General features: G+C 50.3%; 3 protein-coding genes across 4 annotated transcripts in view; 2 read left to right on the plus strand and 1 right to left on the minus strand.

Annotated features, from left to right (window-relative positions):
• KCP (kielin cysteine rich BMP regulator) overlaps window positions 1-5,911 on the plus strand; it is a 114,708-nt gene extending 108,797 nt beyond the window's left edge. Inside the window, 3 exon segments of the mRNA XM_083699727.1 lie at window positions 1,688-1,852; window positions 4,819-5,125; window positions 5,380-5,911. Coding sequence (XP_083555853.1) covers window positions 1,688-1,852; window positions 4,819-5,125; window positions 5,380-5,597 — 690 coding nt within the window. The 3' untranslated portion in view covers window positions 5,598-5,911.
• Window positions 5,912-10,648: 4,737 nt separating this feature from the next.
• LOC310826053 (interferon-induced protein with tetratricopeptide repeats 5-like) overlaps window positions 10,649-22,126 on the plus strand; it is a 202,848-nt gene continuing 191,370 nt past the window's right edge. The window contains exons 1-2 of one of the 2 annotated variants that reach the window (XM_083700537.1): window positions 10,649-10,823; window positions 14,774-16,110. In XM_083700537.1, the coding sequence (XP_083556663.1) occupies window positions 10,720-10,823; window positions 14,774-16,110 (1,441 nt within the window). In that variant the 5' untranslated portion in view covers window positions 10,649-10,719. Of the gene's footprint in view, window positions 10,824-14,773; window positions 16,861-22,126 lie in introns of those variants that run through there. The other variant, XM_083700538.1, reaches the window with a different exon arrangement.
• The window catches only part of LOC310825869 (uncharacterized protein), a 31,552-nt gene continuing 26,571 nt past the window's right edge, over window positions 17,146-22,126 (minus strand). Inside the window, exons 10-11 of the mRNA XM_083699721.1 lie at window positions 18,065-18,491; window positions 17,146-17,885 (exon numbers count right to left, since the gene is read on the minus strand). Coding sequence (XP_083555847.1) covers window positions 18,404-18,491 — 88 coding nt within the window. The 3' untranslated portion in view covers window positions 17,146-17,885; window positions 18,065-18,403. The remainder of the gene's footprint in view (window positions 17,886-18,064; window positions 18,492-22,126) is intronic.

The following is a 22,126-nucleotide window of genomic DNA, read 5'->3' on the forward strand; positions in this document are numbered from 1 at the left end:
TAGCCATCTTCAAGATAGCCATCTTCAAATATCTCAAGGGCTGTCCCATACGGAGCAAGCTGGTGTTCTGCTGCTCCAGATCTGGTCCAAAAAGAGAGCTCTTGTCCCTGGGCCGCCATGCTGAGATATCTGAAGATGGCTCTCAGTCTCCTCTTTTCCAGGCTAAACATACCCAGCTCCTTCGACCGTTCCTCATCAGGCTTGGTTTCCAGACCCAGGATCATCTTGGTCGCCCTCCTCTGCACACATTCCAAAAAGTTTAATCAAAAAGTTTAAGGAAAAAATTAACCTAGAATTGAACAAAGCCTTAAGCTAAACATAAGGCAACGTATTTCAGATGGTTTATCATTTATAAATATCAAACTCCTGAGATAAATACGGATCTTTTAAGAAAGAAATTGCTACAGAAAGAAATGTATTGGATTTATAGATTTGGTTCCTTAATTCCGTTAAGTCTCATTGACTTTAGTTCCTTCTTATAATAATTTCTTACAACTCTATTTAATATTATTCTTGTTATTCTTCACAAACCTCAGCAATCCCGCCCTTTGTTTGAACTGCATGGTCTGCCCCTTTAAAAATTCTTTCACCCTACAGTATAAACACCCTATATCAGTCTTTAACATCTGCAGTCAGGAGTGTTTCTGCCCTGTTTTTGAGTTTGTTTAAAATCTAAAACAGCTTATCTCGTTTTCACAGCCGCGTCCTCAATTTCTTATTACTGCTGCATGGCTCTCTGAAATAGGGCTATGTCCAAAACTTGTCCAAAACAAACCTTTTTTGTAAACTCAGGGAAGCATTTCAGCCCTGCTCTTGAGTTTGTTTAAAATCATTTAAAGTTTATGATTTCTCTATTTCCTTCTGAGGAGACTGATTAGTTCAGTGAAACGAGGTTTGTAGCCGGCATCTCGTTAAGGCTTTGCTCAATTCTAGGTTAATTTTTTCCTTAAACTTTTTGATTTTTGTTAATTAGTTTAACCCTCTAGTCGATTACCATATTTCCTGCTCCCTATGACACACTTTTTTCCTCCTACAAAGTAAGGGGAAATGTCTGTGCGTCATATGGAGCGAATGCGTGGTCCCTGGAGCTGAATTGCCCAGGGGCAAAAAGCAGATCGTGCGTCTTCTTTTTTTAGAAAGAGGGAAGGGGGTGTTGAAACAAAGCCGCTGAGCAGCTGATCAGCAAGCGATCAGGAGGGGAGATAAGGGACTCTAGCGAAAAAGGAGGCTGCCTGGGAGGGGGAGGTAAAAGCACATGGATCCTCAGGATTTTTGCACTGGGTCACCCCAAATTCTCCATCAGATCATATAGCATGTCCATGGCTACAGCCTGCACCCAAAAAAATCACGCACCCACTGTTTCTTGGGGCTGCAATGGTGCAAAAACAGTGGTTACAAAGAACGGATGCACATGGATTCTCAGGATTTTTGCATTGGGCTACCACAAACTCACCGGCAAATCACATATCATGTCTGGGGCCACAGCATGAACCACAAAAATCATACAGCCACTGTTTCGTTCAGAATATTATTTTTCTTGTTTTCCTCCTCTAAAAACTAGGTGTGTCTTATGATCAGGTGTGTCTTATGGAGCGAAAAATACAGTACTTCTCGCTTCAGGGATTTTCACAGCGTTTCATTTGTTTTGTGCAATTTCTTGGTTCCGTGACTGTCCTTTTTCCACTAGGTTCTCTGGAACGGCCGCTCCCACCTGGAGGTCAGCGTCCCCGGCACATACAAAGGCCACACCTGTGGTCTGTGTGGCAACTTCAACAACTATCCACAGGACGACCTGCGCCTCCGTTCCGGCCACCTCACCTTGTCCGAGGCGGCTTTCGGCAACAGCTGGAAGGTAACATCAGCGAGGAGGTGGGTGGCAGGGCCATAGCTGTCAACTTTTCCCTTTTCTTATGAGGAATCCTATTCGGAATAAGGGAATTTCCCTTAAAAAAAAGGAAAAAGTTGACAGAAAGCGAGGAGGAATTAAAGAACCTTTTAATGAGGGTGAAAGAGGAGAGCGCAAAATATGGTCTAAAGCTCAACATCAAAAAAACGAAGATCATGGCCACTGGTCCCATCACCTCCTGGCAAAGAGAAGGGGAAGAAATGGAGGCAGTGAGAGATTTCACTTTCTTGGGCTCCATGATCACGGCAGATGGTGACAGCAGCCACAAAATTAAAAGACGCCTGCTTCTTGGGAGAAAGGCGATGACAAACCTAGACAGCATCTTAAAAAGCAGAGACATCACCTTGCCAATAAAGGTCCGTATAGTTAAAGCTATGGTTTTCCCAGTAGTGATGTATGGAAGTGAGAGCTGGACCATAAAGAAGGCTTATCGCCGAAGAATGGATATTTTTGAATTCTGGTGCTGGAGGAGACTCTTGAGAGTCCCATGGACAGCAAGAAGATCAAACCTCTTCATTCTGAAGGAAATCAGCCCTGAGTGCTCACTGGAAGGACAGATCCTGAAGCTGAGGCTCCAAGACTTTGGCCACCTCAGGAGAAGAGAAGACTCCCTGGAACAGACCCTGATGTTGGGAAAGATGGAGGGCACAAGGAGAAGGGGGCGACAGAGGACGAGGTGGTGGGACAGTGTTCTCAAAGAGACCAGCATGAGTTTGACCAAACTGCGGGAGGCAGTGGAAGACAGGAGGGCCTGGCGTGCTCTGGTCCATGGGGTCACAAAGAGGCGGACACAACTAAACCACTAAGCAACAACAGTGAGCAGGGGTGCTAGACCCAGCCATCGGGGCCACACCGGACACCGCCTTGCATCGAGACAGACCCACTGGTCCATCTAGTGGTGTCTTCTCTTTCCATGGTTCATTCTACATATCACGAATCCCTGCATATTTTACAAAAACCAAAGCATTCGGTATTCTGTGATTACATCCATCTAACTTTCTTTCTACTGTTGCATTTATCATTATGATAAATTCAATTTATCATAAATTCATAAAGGATTATGAGGAAATTAAACAACACCTTACGGGTTGGATCCAGTACCATCAATTGCATGAAGCGTTCAGGACAGATAAGAAAAAAGGTTTCTCAAATGAACCTTCATTATTAGAAAAAGTGTTATTACAAAACATAACTAAGGTAATATCAAAAATGTGTGATATATTATTGGAGTGTGAGGTCAAAGACGAACAGGTCAAGAAGTAATGATCAAGTGGGCTTTAGATATCTGGAAAAACATTGGAAAGAACTATGGAAAAGAACTGGAAATTTACAGCCTGTGAAGTATTGAGGGGAAATCTAATCAATATGTTTTATAGATGGTACTTAACACCTACCAAAATAGCTAAGATGTATAAGACAAAATAGGGACGCGGGTGGCGCTGTGGGTAAAACCTCAGTGCCTAGGACTTGCCAATCGTATGGTCGGCAGTTCGAATCCCCACGGCAGGGTGAGCTCCCGTCTTTCGGTCCCAGCTCCTGCCCACCTAGCAGTTCGAAAGCACCCCTAAGTGCAAGTAGATAAATAGGGACCGCTTACCAGCGGGAAGGTAAATGGCGTTTCCGTGTGCTGCGCTGGTGCTGGCTCGCCAGAGCAGCTTCGTCACGCTGGCCACGTGACCCGGAAGTGTCTCCGGACAGCGCTGGCTCCCGGCCTCTTAAGTGAGATGAGCGCACAACCCTAGAGTCTGGCAAGACTGGCCCGTACAGGCAGGGGTACCTTTACCTTTACTTTTATAAGACAAAATACACTGTTGAATTTATCTTAATGCTGCCAGTCTTTTCAGGTGTACACAATTTCCCCCCATATATTCAACAAACATTTCCCAATCTCCTCTAAACATATGTTCTCCTTGCTCTCTTATTCCATATGTTGTCTGCAAGCTGCACATATTTTATACAGCCATCTTCTCAAGAAAACTCTTCACAAAGTTCAAGAGGTCAAGACACAAAGACTTTAGCAACTAATCCACACCTAATGACCCACCTAAGTGGTACTCAGGATATCACTCAAGAAATCACTCAAGGTATCTCTCAAGTAATTAAGGAACAAAAGAAGAAAAGGCACACTAGCCTGGGAACTTCCTCTCTGCCCAGAACATTGGAGGCTAGACACCACACCCCCTCTACAGTATTTATAGGAACTCAAACATTGAGATCCCGCTCTGTTCCAGTAACAAGAAGCCGAAAGCACCAGCCTGAAGATGACGAGTGAGACCTCGTCGAAACGTCGCCTAGACACCCCAACTTTTACACGGGAAGACACCCGAGGACACCAAAACCTGCATTCCTGTACCCGTGAAAATCTACGAAAGCATATATATATATATATATATATATATATATATATATATATATGCCTAGACACCCCAACTTTTACACGGGAAGACACCCGAGGACACCAAAACCTGCATTCCTGTACCCGTGAAAATCTACGAAAGCATATATATATATATATATATATAACATATCATTTTCAACAGTAATTAAACATACTTTTACATCTTATTCAATTTTTTTAACTTCCATCAATCCTGTCTGAAAATTTTCCAATCTGATCTCTCAGTATGCATTTCTTATCTTCCCTATTACATTTCAAACTCCTAACCAATATCTCCATCTTTTTCTACTTTGTAACGCTTTGTATATTTCTCCTTACAAAACTTCTTGTAATCCTACTAGGGTAATTTGTTGATTTCAAGCTGCGCACATTCTATCAACTTAAGTCGCCAATCTTCTTTCATTGAGACCTCTCTCGTTTCCCATTTTGGGGCTCTGTCCCCAAGTTCTTAGGGATGCTGGACCAAACGGGCTCCCTTGGCTCTTCTGACATCCTTGTGTTTCTTCCGGCTCAGGTGACCGGCGCCAACGCCACTGGACCTGCCCGCTGCCCCGATGCGCCGGATGTGGACCCCTGCAAGGAGTCTGGCTACCGCTCCCGGAAAGAGGCCAACGCCCGCTGCAAGGTCCTCAAGGCGCCTCCCTTTGAGCGCTGCCACCCTGCCGTCCCGCCAGAGCCCTTCTTCGCCTCCTGCGTCTACGATCTCTGTGCCTGCGGAGCGGCCGCGGCGGAAGACTGCCTCTGCGAGGCCCTAGAGGCCTACGCCGCCCAGTGCCGACGGGCAGGGCTGGTGCTGCATTGGCGATCGCCCATGCTCTGCGGTGAGGAGGCGGGCAAGGTGGGGGGGCAGGAGGGTGGATGGGAGCCCCGTGGACATAGATGACCCTTGGGGTCCGGAACGAATTAAGTGCTTAATCCGAGGTACTGTATAATTGTATAATTTTCATTTGGCTGAGACTCCAACTTCAACCTGAATTTCAGATGCCATCTCGAGATGAGTCAGGCCTCAGTCCCCGTGGGCCGGATCCTGCCTTATCTAACCTCTTCTCTCTCTTTCTCTCTCCCCTCCCTGCAGCCGTGGGCTGCCCCCAAGACCGGGGCTACGTCTTTGACGAGTGCGGCCCCCCTTGCCCCAAGACGTGCTTCAACCACGCTGTCCCGCTGGGGGTCCTGGAGTCCCACTGCTTCAAGCCTTGCGTGCCAGGCTGCCAATGCCCCGCCGGGCTGGTGGAACACGAGGCTCACTGCATCCTGCCGGAGTCCTGCCCTCGCATCATCTACGGAACTCTCTGAGACAGGATGGAACCAGATTATTTCCAGGGAAGCCTCCGCCTTTGCCTCGTCTGGGGGAGCCTGGGACTGGGGTGGGGCGGCTCCCCTGCCTGTTCCAGGGGGAGAGATTTTGGCCAAGCAAGCTTCTCTCCCCTTGAAAGGCAGGTGTGCCTGGGCAGAATATGCTCTCTGCGGTGAGAATTCCAGCCTTCATTTCGAAGCATGGTTCTGGTCCTCAGTGACTTCCTTCGGTGCCTTCTCCACTCCCTCAAAAAAAAATCAGGCCAAAAGCTTGAACTGTGAAGCCAGAATAAATTATGTACAACCAAGAAAAATGTTTCAGTTGCAGGATTTATTCTACCTGGTCATTTTCCTCCTAGAACTCGCTTGGTGGTGTCTGTGCGCACTGATTACGCAAGCGAAGCACTATCCTAGTCCTCACTGATGCCTTTCTAATGTGCCAATGATGACGGACATTGCCATTGGCCAATGGGTTTTGGGCCCCCTTCTTTCTAAATAACTCGGATGAACGGAGAGAGGAAACGTTTCTCAGATTTGGGGGGGCTGCAAACTGGGAGGGGGAGCTAATGCCACACAAGACAGAATCGGGGTTAAAAAATGACCTCAACATTGGAGAACTGGGCCAAGCACAACCCTAGTCCTCATTGATGCCTTTCTAACATGCCATTGATGACTGACGTTGCCATCGGCCAATGGGTTTTGGTGGAGACCAGAATGGGAAGATCTTCCACAGGTGAGAATTCCAGCCTTCATTTTGAAGCATGGTTCTAGTCCTCACTGACTTCCTTCTGTGCCTTCTCCACTCCCTCGAAAAAATCAAGCCAAATGCTTGAATCGTAAAGCCAGAATAAATTATGTACAACCCCCAAAAATGTCTCAGTTGCAGGATTTATTCTACCTGGTCAGTTTCCTCCTGGAACTTGCTTGGTGGTTTCTGTGCGCACTGATTGCGCAAGCCAAGCGCATTCCTCATTTATGCCTTTCTACGTGCCATTGATGACTGGCGGTGCCACTGGCCAATGGGTTTTGGTGGAGATCAGAATGGGAAGATCTTCCACAGGGGGCCCACCACACCCAAATCTCCCTCTGGTTGTAACCAAATCTCCCCGTGGGGAGGCGCAGTCTGGATGTATTGTGGAAAAGGGTATTTGCCATCGCTCCACTGGATGAATAAAAAAGGATCTCTCTGGCACAGAGGTGTTTTCTGCTTGGGCCTAGAGATGGCAGAGAGAAGGGGGATCAAGGTGACCTTCACAGCTTGGAGAACTGGGCCCAAACTAACAAAATGAATTTCCGTAGGGGCAAATGTCAGGTTCTGCCCTTAGGCAGGAAGAACCAGATTCACAAATATAGGATGGGGGACACCTGTCTCACTAGCAGTACCTGGGAAAAGGATCTGGGGGGTCTTGGTGGACCACAAGCTGAACATGAGCCCACAGTGTGATGCAGCAGCAAAAAAAGCTAATGCTATTCTAGGCTGCATCAACAGAAGTCTAGTGTCTGGATTAAGGGAAGTCATAAAGGTAAAGGGACCTCTGACCATTAGGTCCAGTCGTGGCCGACTCTGGGGTTGCAGCGCTCATCTCGTTTTATTGGCCGAGGGAGCTGGCGTACAGCTTCCGGGTCATGTGGCCAGCAGGACTAAGCCGCTTCTGGAGAACCAGAGCAGTGCACGGAAACGCCGTTTACCTTCCTGCCGGAGCAGTACCTATTTATCTTGCACTTTGACGTGCTTTTGAACTGCTAGGTTGGCAGGAGCAGGGAGCGAGCAACGGGAGCTCACCCTGTTGCAGGGATTTGAACCAGCGACCTTCTGATCAGCATGCCCTAGACTCTGTGGTTTAGCTCACAGCGCCACCCGCGTCCCATAACCCGAGGTACCACTGTACTAATAATAACATATTATCAACTTCCCCTTCCATTTTCTGTGATAGTTTCCCTCCCTCCCCATTGCTGCCCCCTGTCTTGTATCCAAATCATAACACAATAATCTCCGATTCTTTCTGTTGTTCAAATCCTGCTTGCAAATTCTTCATATTATAATAGTTCTTTGAACGGTCCCAAATAGGCTTCCAGTTATATCAGGCAGAGGAACCCTCAGGCTCACCTTGGCTCTCTCCACAGTCTGAAAAGTAGGAAATAATCTGGAATTGGGACCCTGTGGCTCAGAGAACAGACACACTCCTTCCCAACCGAACAGAAGCAGGATTCGGAGAAGCGGACGCTGGCTTCCTTCGTTCTGCCTTCCCCCAGGACCATTTCTAAGGCTTCCACCAAGGAAATATTCTCTTTCCCCCCAGAGTCAGCCTGGCCATAGCTGGGACGTTGCAGCTTCTGTGCAAGGACTGCAGAGAGTGCTTGAGAAATGCAAATTTGTTCGGGGGAAATGGAAACTAAAACTTATAAGAGGAAAGTCACAAGAGAAAGGGCTCTCTGCTCACAAAGTTGCTTTTCTTCCACCAAAGGAACAGTTTTGTCACCCCGCAAGGGCAAACACCTGTCATGTGCTCCTGCCCTGCTTGTGAGCTCCCCACTTTGGGCTTGATCCTGCAACCAGACAGATCTTCGGATGTTCTTATGAAGTGAAGCAGCGGCTACGTAGCAGCCCCTTGTGAGGAGCAGGTGACAAACACAGACCTGCCAACATAGGGACATCCTATTCCCTCCTCACCCTATATATGCATAACTGCAATATGGGGGAAGGGTGGGGCTGGCTGAGCTGCCCAGTGGGACTTACTTTTAAGCAAAGACACATGGTTCAAACTGTAAAAAGGTAAAGGGACCCCTGACCATTAGGTCCAGTCATGACCGACTCTGGGGTTGTGGCACTCATCTCGCTTTATTGGCCGAGGGAGCCGGCATACAGCTTCCGGGTCATTGGCCAGCAGGACTGAGCCGCTTCTGGCGAACCAGAGCAGCGCACGGAAACGCCGTTTACCTTCCCGCCAGAGTGGTACCTATTTATCTACTTGCACTTTGATGTGCTTTTGAACTGCTAGGTGGGCAGGAGCAGGGACCGAGCAACAGGAGCTCACCCCGTCACGGGGATTCGAACCTTCTGATCGGCAAGTCCTAGGCAAGTCCACAGCTCCACCTGCATTCCTCTGAGGTCATTGGGAGAGTCCAAATGGCTTCAGAATTGCTCTCCTGTACTATTTCAGACACGTGGTTCATATACTTATGTATGTGTTTGCCCTGCACATTTATGAATGTTTAATTTATATTTGAGATCTTAGAATTCTTAGAACAGAGAGCTTTCCAAGTTGTGTGGCCAGCATGACTAAACTGCTTCTGGCGCAATGGAACACCGTGACGGACACCAGAGCGCATGGAAATGCCATTTACCTTCCCGCCGCAGTGGTACCTATTTATTTACTTGCGCTGGCATGCTTTCGAACTGCTAGGTTGGCAGGAGCTGGAGCAGGGCAACGGGAGCTCACCCCATCGCGGGGATTCGAACCGCCAACCTTCCGATCGGCAAGTCTAAGAGGCTTGGTGGTTAACTTTAGACCACAGCACCACAAACCTTTATTTGCAAAGGGGTTCATTTAAAAACTTAGCACACTTACTCCAATGCCACAAAACTCCATCCTCCAGCCCAGGCAGCTTTAAGGTGCTGCACTGCAAATGGAGAATCAAGGAGGCCTTTTGCCGGTTTGGACCAGCACCTGCCTGGTTTTCAGCCCCAAGGTGGGCACCCTTGTCTGGGTGCTCTGTTCCAGGAACGCAGCCATGCCCCTGGCCTTTGGAGCCTCTCCCCTTCCCCCCTTTGCAGGTTTCTCCTCCGTGGCCAGCCTGGGGCTTACTTCCAAGTAGACATGCCTGGTATCGGGAGAAAAAGAGAAACTAGAAATATCAACAACCTCAGATATGCAGATGACACAACCTTGATGGCAGAAAGTGAGGAGGAATAAAAGAACCTTTTAATGAGGGTGAAAGAGGAGAGCGCAAAATATGGTCTGAAGCTCAACATCAAAAAAACGAAGATCATGGCCACTGGGCCCATCACCTCCTGGCAAGTAGAAGGGGAAGAAATGGAGGCAGTGAGAGATTTTACTTTCTTGGGCTCCATGATCACTGCAGATGGTGACAGCAGTCATGAAATTAAAAGATGCCTGCTTCTTGGGAGAAAAGCAGTGACAAACCTAGAAAGCATCTTAAAAAGCAGAGACATCACCTTGCCAACAAAGGTCACTATAGTAAAAACTATGGTTTTCCCAGTAGTGATGTATGGAAGTGAGAGCTGGACCATAAAGAAGGCTGATCGCCGAAGAATGGATGCTTTTGAATTCTGGTGCTGGAGGAGACTCTTGAGAGTCCCATGGACTGCGAGAAGATCAAACGCATCCATTCTAAAGGAAATCAGCCCTGAGTGCTCACTGGAAGGACAGATCCTGAAGCTGAGGCTCCAAGGCTTTGGCCACCTCCTGAGAAGAGAAGACTCCCTGGAAAAGACCCTGATGTTGGGAAAGATGGAGGGCACAAGGAGAAGGGGACGACAGAGGACGAGATGGTGGGACAGTGTTCTCGAAGCTACCAGCATGAGGGAGGCAGCGGAAGACAGGAGGGCCTGGCGTGATCTGGTCCAGGGGGTCACGAAGAGTCGGACACGACTAAACGACTAAACAACAACAGCTAATTCTGCAAAGCCTCGCAGAGACAACTGTTTGGCTCAGATGCTGCCCTGCCGAGCAGAGGAGACCTTGCAAGGGTGGATCGAGGATCCCTCCCGACCTTGTGGACATGGGATCGGGATGGGGAGGAGAGCGGGAGGCGCGGGGGAATCGGGGAGCGGACTGGGGCGCGAGCAGGCTAGGATGGAGAGCAAAACGAGCCGGGAGGAGCTTTGCATCGATTGCAGGGGAGAGCCAAGATACCCATTTTTGCCGTATGCCCCCCGTTTAAACCATATATTTACTCATTTCCGCGAGTGGGGGGCAAAAATGTTGCGCTTGGGGGAAAAATTAAAATTAAAATTAAATGTTGCGCTTGGAGACTTTGCAAGCAGCCAAGGAACATTCCTCTCCACAAATAGGAAACGGATCTCTCTTTTGAGTTTCGGTTTCTATTCTGTCCGAGTGAGCTCACTGCCTTGCTTATATAATCTGAGAGAGCGAGGCAAATGTTTGCAGACGGAGGTTGCATCCTGCATCCTGCTGGACCGCTGGCGAGGGAAAGTTCGCTTCCTGCGAAATTCATCCTCCTCTCTGGAAAAGGAAAAATGAGGTAAGCAGGGACTCCTCCTGCGTAGAGATCTGACTCCTCCGGCTTAAAGACCTCCCGTTCTGCATTTTGTGCTGCAGGAGTTAGAATCCTAGAAGGGGAGAGATGGGAGGGAAACGCCCACCCCATAGCCTGGCCCCCGGCAATGCAAGTTGGGTGTTGTTGGACCCCAGCTTCGGCAGCCAGCATGGCCAAGGGCAAGGGCAACGGGAGTCCTGCGACATCAGGAGAGCGGCAGCTGTGGCTCAGTGGTTAGAGCACCTGCTTTGCATGCAGAAGATCTCAGGGCTAGACTAGATGACTTTAGCATATGGGGAGCCATGCACCTCGTGGTGCACCACATTCACAGTACAGTGGTACCTCGGGTTACATACGCTTCAGGTTACAGACTCCAGTAACCCAGAAATAGTGCTTCAGGTTAAGAACTTTGCTTCAGGATGAGAACAGAAATTGTGCTCCGGCAGCGCAGCAGCAGCAGGAGGCCCCATTAGCTAAAGTGGTGCTTCAGGTTAAGAACAGTTGCAGGTTAAGAACAGACCTCCGGAACGAATTAAGTACTTAACCCGAGGTACCACTGTACTGAGGAAAAGAACCCCCAGGATGTTTCCCTGAAGCACCTCCCACCCAAAGAACCCTGTTAACTGCAGTTTACACATCAGAACGGCATTTCCAAGCATCCTTCAGTCCCCAGGGTTCTGGCAGTGCGTGCGCACTTTAAATGTGCTTTGAAGGATGGTGTGCTCACAGTCTCAGAGGCATGCTGCCTCTGGCACTGGAGATCATAGAACTGTGGAGTTGGCAGAAATGACAAAGCATTTTGAGCATGTGAAGAAGTTTGTGAACAGCACCACCAAGCCCATGTCCTCGGAAGAAGCGCAGAATGAGGGTAGTGACTGTGAATGTACAACCAATCTCAAGAACATTCCAGATAACCAGACGTTGATTAAGCGCATGGTGATCAAATGTGCATGTTCTGCAAATCCATGTCACCCTCTAGAACTGTGTATTGAATGGGCTGGGAGGATTTCAGAAGAATATTTTGCACAGACGGATGAAGAAAAGAGACAGGGTCTGCCAGTTTTCGATCGAAACACCTGTAGCATCCCCAAGTCTCAGATATCCTTCATTGATTACTTCATAATGGACATGTTTGATGCTTGATGCAAAGCTACCTGTTCTGATGCAACACTTGGCAAATAACTACAAACACTGGAAAACACTAGATGAGCTAAAGTGTAGGACCCTCTGGCTTCCTTCAGAGAACAGTAACAGAAGCTGAATGGAGGATATGGAACATCATAGCCTCCCACTCACACTGTGAACCACTTACTGGTATGAACCCAAGAGGGGGCAATTTCCTTCACAATGAAGTAACCAGCATGGAGAAGACTATTGTTTCTCAATTTTAAATTGTTCTAAATTCTACACAACTTTGTCTTTTTATATATAAAAATGATAATCGAGAAACCAATATATGCTTCATAGAGCTATTCTCTTTTTGTGGCACAATGGATCCTTTTAAATGTAATTTTATATAAAACAAATTGTTATAATTTGTCCAAAAAAAAAGAATTGTGGCGTTGGAAGGGACCCCCAGAGTCATCTAGTCCAGCCCCCTGCAAGGCAGGAATCTCAGCTAAAGGATCCATGACAGATGGGCCCTCCCAGCCCTGCTTCAAAACCTCCAAAGGACTTTTGTTTTCCTCGAATTCCTGGGCTTTGCATGCAGAAGTTCTCAGGGCTGGACTAGATGGCCCTCGGGGTCCCTTGCAACTCTAAAATCCTGTGGTCCCCTGCTCGCATCTGCAGGTAGGGCTGGAGATAGGATCGTGGAACTGTAGAGTTGGAAGGGACCCATGGGTCATCTAGTCCAACCCCCTGCAATGCAAAGTGGGGCTCGAACCCACAACCCAGAGATCAAGAGTCTCCTGCTCTACCGACGGAGCTTTTATTCTGACACTCTATGGGCAAATCTAGGGAGTAGGAGGAAGCACCTGCTTGGGTGGGCGGGGCCTAGGGGTAAAGTGGGCAGGGCCTAGGTGTAAAGTGGGTGGGGCCTGGGGTAAAGGTGGGCGGGGCAACAGGTGTGACCCTTCCTTTTTTGGCAAGAGGCCACATTCCAGTGACGCCCAAGTCTAAACCCTAAATCTTCTGGGCCCTTTTGAGCAAAGAACTGCCTGCCCGCAGCACCCCTTCACCCTTTCTGTCTCTCTTCTTATTTATAGTTTTATTAGATTTTTCTGATTTACATTTGAAGATATTCATTTAAACAACCTCAAATCATTGACTTCCCTTCCTCTCTTTCCGTGGTTCATTTTGCCTACCATACATCCCTGCATATTGTGAATGACCTAAACCATTCCGTATTCCATTGTTACACCATCAAAACTTATTTGCCCTGTTGAATTTACCTTAAGGCTGCCGGCATTTTTAAATGTATACAACTTTGACCCATATAATCAGTAAACATTTTCCAGCCTTCTTTAAACATACTCTTGCTCTCTTATTCTGTATGTCAAATCTGCAAGCTGCTCATATTCCATCAGTTCAAGTTTCCATTCTTCTTTGGTTGGGACCTCGCTTGGTTTCCATTTTGGGGCTAGCAAAACACAGGCTGCAGTAGTAGCATAAAAAGGTAAAGGTACCCCTGCCCGTACGGGCCAGTCTTGACAGACTCTGGGGTTGTGCGCCCATCTCACTCAAGAAGCCAGGGGCCAGCGCTGTCCGGAGACACTTCCGGGTCACGTGGCCAGCGTGACATCGCTGCTCTGGCGAGCCAGAGCCGCACACGGAAACGCCGTTTACCTTCCCGCTGCTAAGCGGTCCCTATTTATCTACTTGCACCCGGAGGTGCTTTCGAACTGCTAGGTTGGCAGGCGCTGGGACCGAGCAGCGGGAGCGCACCCCGCCGCAGGGATTCGAACTGCCGACCTTTCAATCGGCAAGTCCTAGGCGCTGAGGCTTTAACCCACAGCGCCACCTGCGTCCCAGTAGTAGCATACATAAAGGTAAAGGGACCCCTGACCATTAGGTTCAGTCGTGGCCGACTCTGGGGTTGCGGCGCTCATCTCGCTTTATTGGCCTAGGGAGCCGGCATACAGCTTCTGGATCATGTGGCCAGCAGGACTAAGCCGCTTCTGGCGAACCAGAGCAGCGCACGGAAACGCCGTTTACCTTCCCGCCAGAGCGGTTCCTATTTATCTACTTGCACTTTGACGTGCTTTCAAACTGCTAGGTTGGCAGCAGAAGGGACCGAGCAACAGGAGCTCACCCCGCCATGGGGATTTGAACCGCCGACCTTCTGATCAGCAAGCCCTAGGCTCTGTGGTTTAACCCACAGCGCCACCAGCGTCCCTTCAGTAACATACATAAATAGCCTTTTTTGACACCTGGGAATTTCCCTCTGAATTATCCCCAACAAAAAGGACTCCGGTTTGTTTTGGAAAGGTACTTAAAAAAACAACAAAAACCAATTCATTATACAGTCGTACCTCAAAAGTCGAACAGAATCCATTCCAGAAGTCGACTTCTAAAGCATGGCTTCCAATAGGCTTCAGGAAGAACTTTGGAAAACTGGAACACTCACTTCCCGTTTTCAATCGTTCGGGAGCCAAAACGTTTGACTCCCAAGGCATTCGGGAGCTGAGGTACGACTGTACAGTGGTATCTCGGGTTAAGTACTTAATTTGTTCTGGAGGTGAGGTCCGTTCTTAACCTGAAGCACCACTTTAGCTAATGGGGCCTCCTGCTGCCTGCTGCCGTGCAATTTCTGTGCTCATCCTGAAGCAAAGTTCTTAACCCGAGGTACTATTTCTGGGTTAGTGGAGTCTGTAACCTGAAGCGTATGTAACCTGAAATGACTGTAACCCGAGGTACGACTGTATATCCTCTCAAGAGTGTCCCTCACCCTTTCTCGTTCTCCCTCCCTCCCTGCCTGCCTCTTCCCTCTGCAGCCGACCTCTGAGATTGAAGCTGGAGAGCCTGCAGTGCCACTTCACCTGGGACTTTGAGATCAAGGACAAGGTGGATGCCTTGCACATCCTGCAGACCCTGGCCCCGCTGGCCCAGCACACCCCGCACCGCAACCGAGGGGCCTACCTGGCCATGAGGGCCTACCTCCAGGACTTCCAGGGGAACCACGAGGAGGCCCTGGATAGCCTCCGAGAAGCAGAGGGGGCTCTGAAGAGGGACCACCCCTCCAACTTCTCCCGCCAGGCCCTGGTGACCTATGGCAACTACGCCTGGGTCTACTACCGCCTGGTCAATTACGACATGGTGGACCTCTACCTGGGACGCATCCATGACATCTGCCGGTCCTTGGCCAGCCCAGAGGCCTACTCTGCGATGATCCCCGAAATCCACGCTCAGAAAGGCTGGTCGCTCCTGGCCGGGGGCTTCCGGAACGGGGACGAGGCCGCAGAATGTTTCCGGAAGGCGCTGGAAGCGGAAGAGTCCAACAAGGAGTTCCAGGCCGGACTGGCCATCTCCGTTTATGCTTCCTACACTCATTCCTGGACTGCCGAAAAACGGGAAGAAGCCCAGAAGTTGCTGGAAGAAGTCGTCGCCCGCCAGCCGCAGAACTACGAAGCCAAAGCTTATTTGGCTCAGACACTTACGGCGGTGGACACGGAAAGAGCGCTCTTCCTTGCGGACGATGTTGCCCGGGAGAGCGTGAACCCCGAAGTCCTCCGAATCGTCTCCAAGCTGTACAAGCAGCAACCCATTCCTTGTACCATTTCCATTCTGAAGAAGGCCATTTCCATTCTGAAGAAGGCCATCCCCCTAGATCCTGGCTACCATCTCCTACACTACGACCTTGGCATGTGCTACCTACAGTTGTTGGAGCACTCTCCAGGCGATGTCAGAGAAGAAGCCGTCGAGGCTGCCATTGAGAGCTTCAAGCGCTCTCTGGAGATGGATCCTTTCTCCATCTTCACCCAGCTGAAGATGGCGAAAGCTTACGGTGAGAGGTCGCTGGCTTACGAGGAAGAGATCTACCTGAACCTGATGGAGGATCTCCCGGGAGCCAGCAAGAGATGCCAGCAGTCCATCTACATGCACTGGGGGGACTTTCTCCTCCACAAGAAGGGGATGAAGAGCAAGGCCCTGGAGATGTACCAGGCAGCTGCCAGGATCCCTGGAGACCACTCCCTTGAGAGGAAGCAGCTGGAAATTCGCCTGAAGGGGCTGGCGAGGATGTTCAGGGAAGACGGAGAAATGGACCAAGCGAGAGCTGTCTACAGCTTCCTTAAAGAAACAGGGCTTCAGGCTACAAGTCAACAGCGAAGGGGTTCGTGGCGAGGGAACGGCAGGGCCCAGCAGTGAAGGACCTCCACACTCACACACTCGCAAAGAGGCAGGGGGTTGTGGCTCTTTCCTTCCAGTTTTGGAGAGGACTCTTCCTGCAGCCTCTGAGCCCCTGGACCCTCCAGCAGCTTTTGCTGGGGAAAAGCTGGTTTCCATAAAGTTTCTTTGCATTCCCCTCCCCGCACTAAAGGAGAAAAAAAAAAGTTTCCAGCTGTATTTAGCTGCAAAAAATGTGGTTGTTTCTAGAAGTGGCATTGCTATTATTATTATTATTATTATTATTATTAATTATTTATTACTATTTTTAGTCCTGGATCCTGCAAGGGTTAAAATCCAATGGAGGATTCCATTGCTGAACCAAGGAGCAAGGAGTTTCTTTGTGGAATAATGGCTGTAGTTGCCACGCTAATTACTGCCATTCCTTCTCTTGAATAGACCAGGGTTTCCCAATCTTTTCCCCCTCCAGACTACAACTCCCATCATCACTAGCTAGCAGGACCAGTGGTCAAGGATGATGGGAGTTGTAGTCCAAAAGCAGCTGGAGACTCAAGTTTGGGAAACTCCGAGTTAGACAAAGGCTGTTCAGTGCAATGATCAGTTAGTTTTGCGCTCGATTCCAAGGCTGTCAGTATGGAAGAAGCACGACCTTTGGGGGTCTTAAGTCTGCGAGCCCCTCCATCTTGGGCTCAGGTTGTATATATGTTCTGCAAATAAACCATATACCCTAAAGACACCACGGTCTCCACTGTTGCCTGTTCCAAGGAAACTGAGCCCTGGGATATCGCTCCGCTCAGAGATTTGGGTGCCACGTAACAGTATTAAGATTATGGTGACCACATATTGCTGGCCCGTCACCCTAAGGTCCCAGGGCGGGTTGCAACCATTCAAGTTATTAATATATCGAAAGATGGCACTGCACAATATTGCAAACAGTTTAAAGCCAAGTAAGAATGGCCGGGGGTTGAAATAGATTAGCTTTTGGGTCCCTTCCAGAAAATAACAGAGGCCAACCAGAGTGTTTTGAGAAGCAAAGCGGCCAGTAAGCCTGATCTTTATTCAAGGAACTGTTGCAAAAGGGTCCCCACTCACCCCATGCAGGAGGGAGGAGAACCCCGAACAATGGTGCGCAAGCCCTTATATAGACTTTTGAAATTGCCCACCCTGTAGCCCAAGACCACCCCCAAAAAGCATCAAACATACATCACAGAAGGAGGCGGTCTACAGCAGAAATCCTGCCTGCCAGGATACCTGATAATGGTCACTGATTGCATTACCTGGGCATTCTTTTGTGATGGTTAATACTTTAGTTCCTGAATCCAGATCACAGGCTCACCTTATTCATACACAAATACATCCTTAAGACAGGATTTGTAAGCAAAAAGACAATGGGAAAGCGTTCCCCATTTGCCTCCCTTCCTGCAGAGGAATATTTGAGGTCATTGCGAGAGTCAAAATGGTTTCAGGATTGCTCTCCTGTACTATTTCAGACACATGATTCATATACTTATGTATGTGTTTGCCTTGTACATTTAAAGTGAAAGGGACCCCTGACCATTAGGTCCAGTTGTGACTAACTCTGGGGTTGCGGCGCTCATCTTGCTTTACTGGCCGAGGGAGCCGGCGTACAGCTTCCAGGTCATGTGGCCAGCATGACTAAGCCGCTTCTGGCGAACCAGAGCAGCGCACGGAAACGCAGATTACCTTCCCGCCAGAGCGGTACCTATTTATCTACTTGCACTTTGACGTGCTTTCAAACTGCTAGGTTGGCAGCAGTGGCGTAGCGTGGAGGGTGCAGGGGGGGCCGGCCGCACCGGGCGCAACATCTGGGGGTTAGGGTTAGGGGGCGCAAATCCACGGGTTAGGGGGCGCAAATCCACGGGTTAGGGGGTGCAAATTACTTGCCTTGCCCCGGGTGCTGACAACCCACGCTACGCCACTGCTTGGCAGGAGCAGGGACCAGAGCAACGGGAGCTCACCCCGTCGCGGGAATTCGAACTGCCGACATTCCGATCAGCACATCCTCTGAGGTTTAACCCACAGCGCCACCCGTGTCCCGCCTTGCACATTTATGAATGTTTAATTTATATTTGAGACCTTAGAATTCTCATAACAAAGGTGAAGCCATAAAATTATTGCAAAGGGGAAATCAGAACAACCATTGAAGGCTTTCGAAAAGTTGAAATAGCAATAGGCTTAGAAACACGTGAGAAAGGGGGGTCCAGGAAGGCAGGCAGAAGGGGGGCGGATCTGAGGGGCAGGTCCTCCTCCTGCACTGTTCACAAGTCTCCAGGCTGTTCTTGCTCAGGAATTTCCTCTCCTTCGACCACCAGTGGGTTCAGCAGCTCCTTGAATCGCAGTGTGTTCCTGCGGGATTGAGACAGATCTTGTGGGGCGTTTATATCCCCCCTCCTTTCCCCCCCCCAAGGAGTTTGAGGTTGGCCGTACAGAGTTCTCCCCCTCCTCATTTAATCCCCACAACAACCCAAGGCTGTCAGGGGGGCTGATGCAGAACGTCCCCCATGCCCCCCGCCAGCAGCAAGCTTTGTGCCCCTGTGGGGATCACAGCTGTCAACTTGCAGATTTGAAAATAAGGGACCAGCAGCCTCGAAAATAAGGGATCAGCAGCCAAAATAAGGGATCACAGGTCCCAAAGTAAAGAGCTCAGCTAATAGCAACAGTTTTGCTCCTCCTCGTTGCCAAAGTTGCGCTTTGTGCGTGGAGGGAAAGCGGCGGGTTTAATCCTTTGCATGGAAGCCTGCTCTCATTTCATTTTAAAGCACATAAATATATATAAGTTGTCCCCATCTCCTAGCAGTCTGCGCTTTTCTTTTTCCCCCAACCGCGATGGATGACGTGAGCGGCAGATGCCAGCAGCAGTGGCGTAGCAAGGCAAGTAATTTGCGCCCCCTAACCCGTGGATTTTAGTAGGGGCAGAGAGCTGCGAGTGCGAGCGTGCCCCCCCAGATGTTGCGCCCGGTGCGGCCGGCCCCCCTGCACCCCCCCCCACGCTAGGCCACTGGCCAGCAGCGCAAAAAGCATGGCACAACAAGCAAGCCGCACGGGAGTTGTGATCGGGGGCAAGGGGGAGTGTTTCCAAGCCTCAGCCCCCACCCCAAAAGCAATCGCAGAGAGCGACGGCCGTGAATGAACTCCCCCCCCCCAAAAAAAAACCACAGACACCGAGCAAGCCCTACGGCGTGCCTAGAAGAAAGGAGGAAGAAGCAGTGGCATAGCGTGGGGGGGTGCAGGGGGGCGGCCGCACTGGGCGCAACATCTGGGGGTTAGGGTTAGGGGGCGCAAATCCACGGGATAGGGGGCGCAAATTACTTGCCTTGCCCTGGGTGCTGACAACCCACGCTACGCCACTGGGAAACTGGGAAGAAGAGCGGAGGAAGAGAAGGAAGAAGAGGAGACAACAGCTCGCTACCTCCCTCCCGCCCTTTGCACCCTGCTGCCCACTCCGGCCCCGCTTGTCTCTCTTTTTTGCAAATCTATGCAATATTGTGCTTGACCTTCGCAGCTCGCCGGAGCCACCGGCGTGAGATGGGAAGCCGAGGGGAGAGCAGCAGAGCCGGCGCGAGGCCCCAGCCAGGTGGGCGGGGCTCGAGCCGCCCGCATCCCAGAAATTGGACGCCAAATAAGGGACACTTGACAGCTATGGTGGGGATTCGAACCCTGGTCTCCCAGGTCCTAGTCTGACACTCCACACTGGCAAAGGGGATTTCGCTGGGTTTTCAGCTGGGGTCCCCCCCCCCCACTTGGGGAGCCTCCACCTTCGCCCCAGAAGTGTTTACTGGTTCGGGGAGGGGCATGCACTTTGCACATGCTCAAAAATCATTCTCACTTCACATGCATCAGGGTGGAGTTCTCATGGAAAGGGAACAAAAGATGGCCTCTCAAGCCTCTCTCATCCCCTTGGTTTTTATTGCTTCTTTGCAACTTTTCCCAACCTGGTGCCCTCCAGGTGGTCTGGACTATAATTCCCAGAAGCCCCAGCCGACACGGCAGGCTACACAACCACGCTGGCTGGGGCTGGCAGAAACTGTAGTGTGAATCCTCCGGAGGGCGCCAGGTTTAGACAGGCTGCTAGATTGCCAGAATGACGCCGGGCAGGACGAACTCTTCTTCTGAGCCAGCAGCCGGAATCCTCCTGCGTTGTTAGCCTGGGCACCTTTCATAGAATCACAGATCTGTGGGGTTGTGAGGAACCCCCAAAGGACATCTAGTCCAACCCCTGCAATGCAGGAATCGCAACTGAAGAATCCTGGAGAGGTGGCCATCCAACCTCTGTTTAAAAGTCTCCAAGGAAGGAGTGCCCATCCCCTTTGAGATCATCCTTTCCTGTGCTGAACGGCCAGGAAAGTTCTTCCTGGTGTTCAACATCCTGCCTTGTAATCCATTGGTTCGGGTCCAAGTCTCTTTTCCATGGGGGAGCCCTGGAGATAGTTGAAAATGGCTCTTATATCTCCTCTCGGTCTCCTTTTATCCAGGCTAAAGATAAAGGTAAAGGGACCCCTGACCATTAAGTCCAGTCGTGGCCGACTCTGGGGTGTTGAATGATCACTGTAAAATGTGAAGGTTCATTATTGTGTCACAAGTTGTGTGTGTCTTTAAGGGCCAGGGGAAATAACGAGACCCAGTCTTGCAGCTGTGAAACATAGCAGGTGCTGCTAGGTAAAGGTAAAGGTAAAGGTACCCCTGCCCGTACGGGCCAGTCTTGCCAGACTCTGGGGTTGTGCGCCCATCTCACTCAAGAGGCCAGGGGCCAGCGCTGTCCGAAGACACTTCCGGGTCACATGGCCAGCGTGACATCGCTGCTCTGGCGAGCCAGAGCTGCACACGGAAACGCCGTTTACCTTCCCGCTAGAAAGCGGTCCCTATTTATCTACTTGCACCCGAGGGTGCTTTCGAACTGCTAGGTTGGCAGGCGCTGGGACCGAGCAACAGGAGCGCACCCCGCCGTGGGGATTCGAACCGCCGACCTTTCGATCGGCAAGCCCTAGGCGCTGAGGCTTTTACCCACAGCACCACCCGCATCCCCCGCAGGTGCTGCTAGGTTGTGTTAATTAAGCTGTGTCAGCATTTGGGCATAATAAGGAGCAGCACATAGCTCTCTCATTGTCCTGGGGGATGGGTTGGGTCATGTTTGTTGTTGTTATCTTTAGTGTAAAAGGAGTTTTTGTTTTTTTATTAAAACCTTGTTAAAGTTATTTTTGAGTTCCTTGTTATGCATGGTCTCCCCAGCAAGCTGTCTGCCGTGCTAAAGGTAAAGGTAAAGGTACCCCTGCCCGTACGGGCCAGTCTTGACAGACTCTGGGGTTGTGCGCCCATCTCACTCAAGAGGCCAGGGGCCAGCGCTGTCCGAAGACACTTCCGGGTCACGTGGCCAGCGTGACATCGCTGCTCTGGCGAGCCAGAGCCGCACACGGAAACGCCGTTTACCTTCCCGCTGGTAAGCGGTCCCTATTTATCTACTTGCACCCGGAGGTGCTTTCGAACTGCTAGGTTGGCAGGCGCTGGGACCGAGCAACGGGAGCGCACCCCGCCGCAGGGATTCGAACCGCCGACCTTTCGATCGGCAAGTCCTAGGCGCTGAGGCTTTAACCCACAGCGCCACCTGCGTCCCGTCTGCCATGCTACTAAACCTCAAATAGCCAACATGCGGTTGCGGCGCTCATCAACTTTACTGGCCGGGGGAGCCAGCGTACAGCTTCCGGGTCATGTGGCAGCATGACTAAGCCGCTTCTGGCGAACCAGAGCAGCGCACGAAAACGTCGTTTACCTTCCCGCCGGAGCGGTACCTATTTATCTACTTGCACTTTGATGTGCTTTCTAGCTGCTAGGTTGGCAGGAGCTGGGACCGAGCAACGGGAGCTCACCCCGTCGCAGGGATTCGAACCGCCGACCTTCTGATCGGCAAGCCCTAGGCTCTGTGGTTTAACCCATAGTGCCACCCGTGTCCCAGGTTAAACATCCGGTATCCAGGCTAAACATCCCCA

The sequence above is a fragment of the Podarcis gaigeae genome (assembly GCF_964106915.1).
Source record: "Podarcis gaigeae genome assembly, chromosome: 10".
Classification (NCBI taxonomy): domain Eukaryota; kingdom Metazoa; phylum Chordata; class Lepidosauria; order Squamata; family Lacertidae; genus Podarcis; species Podarcis gaigeae.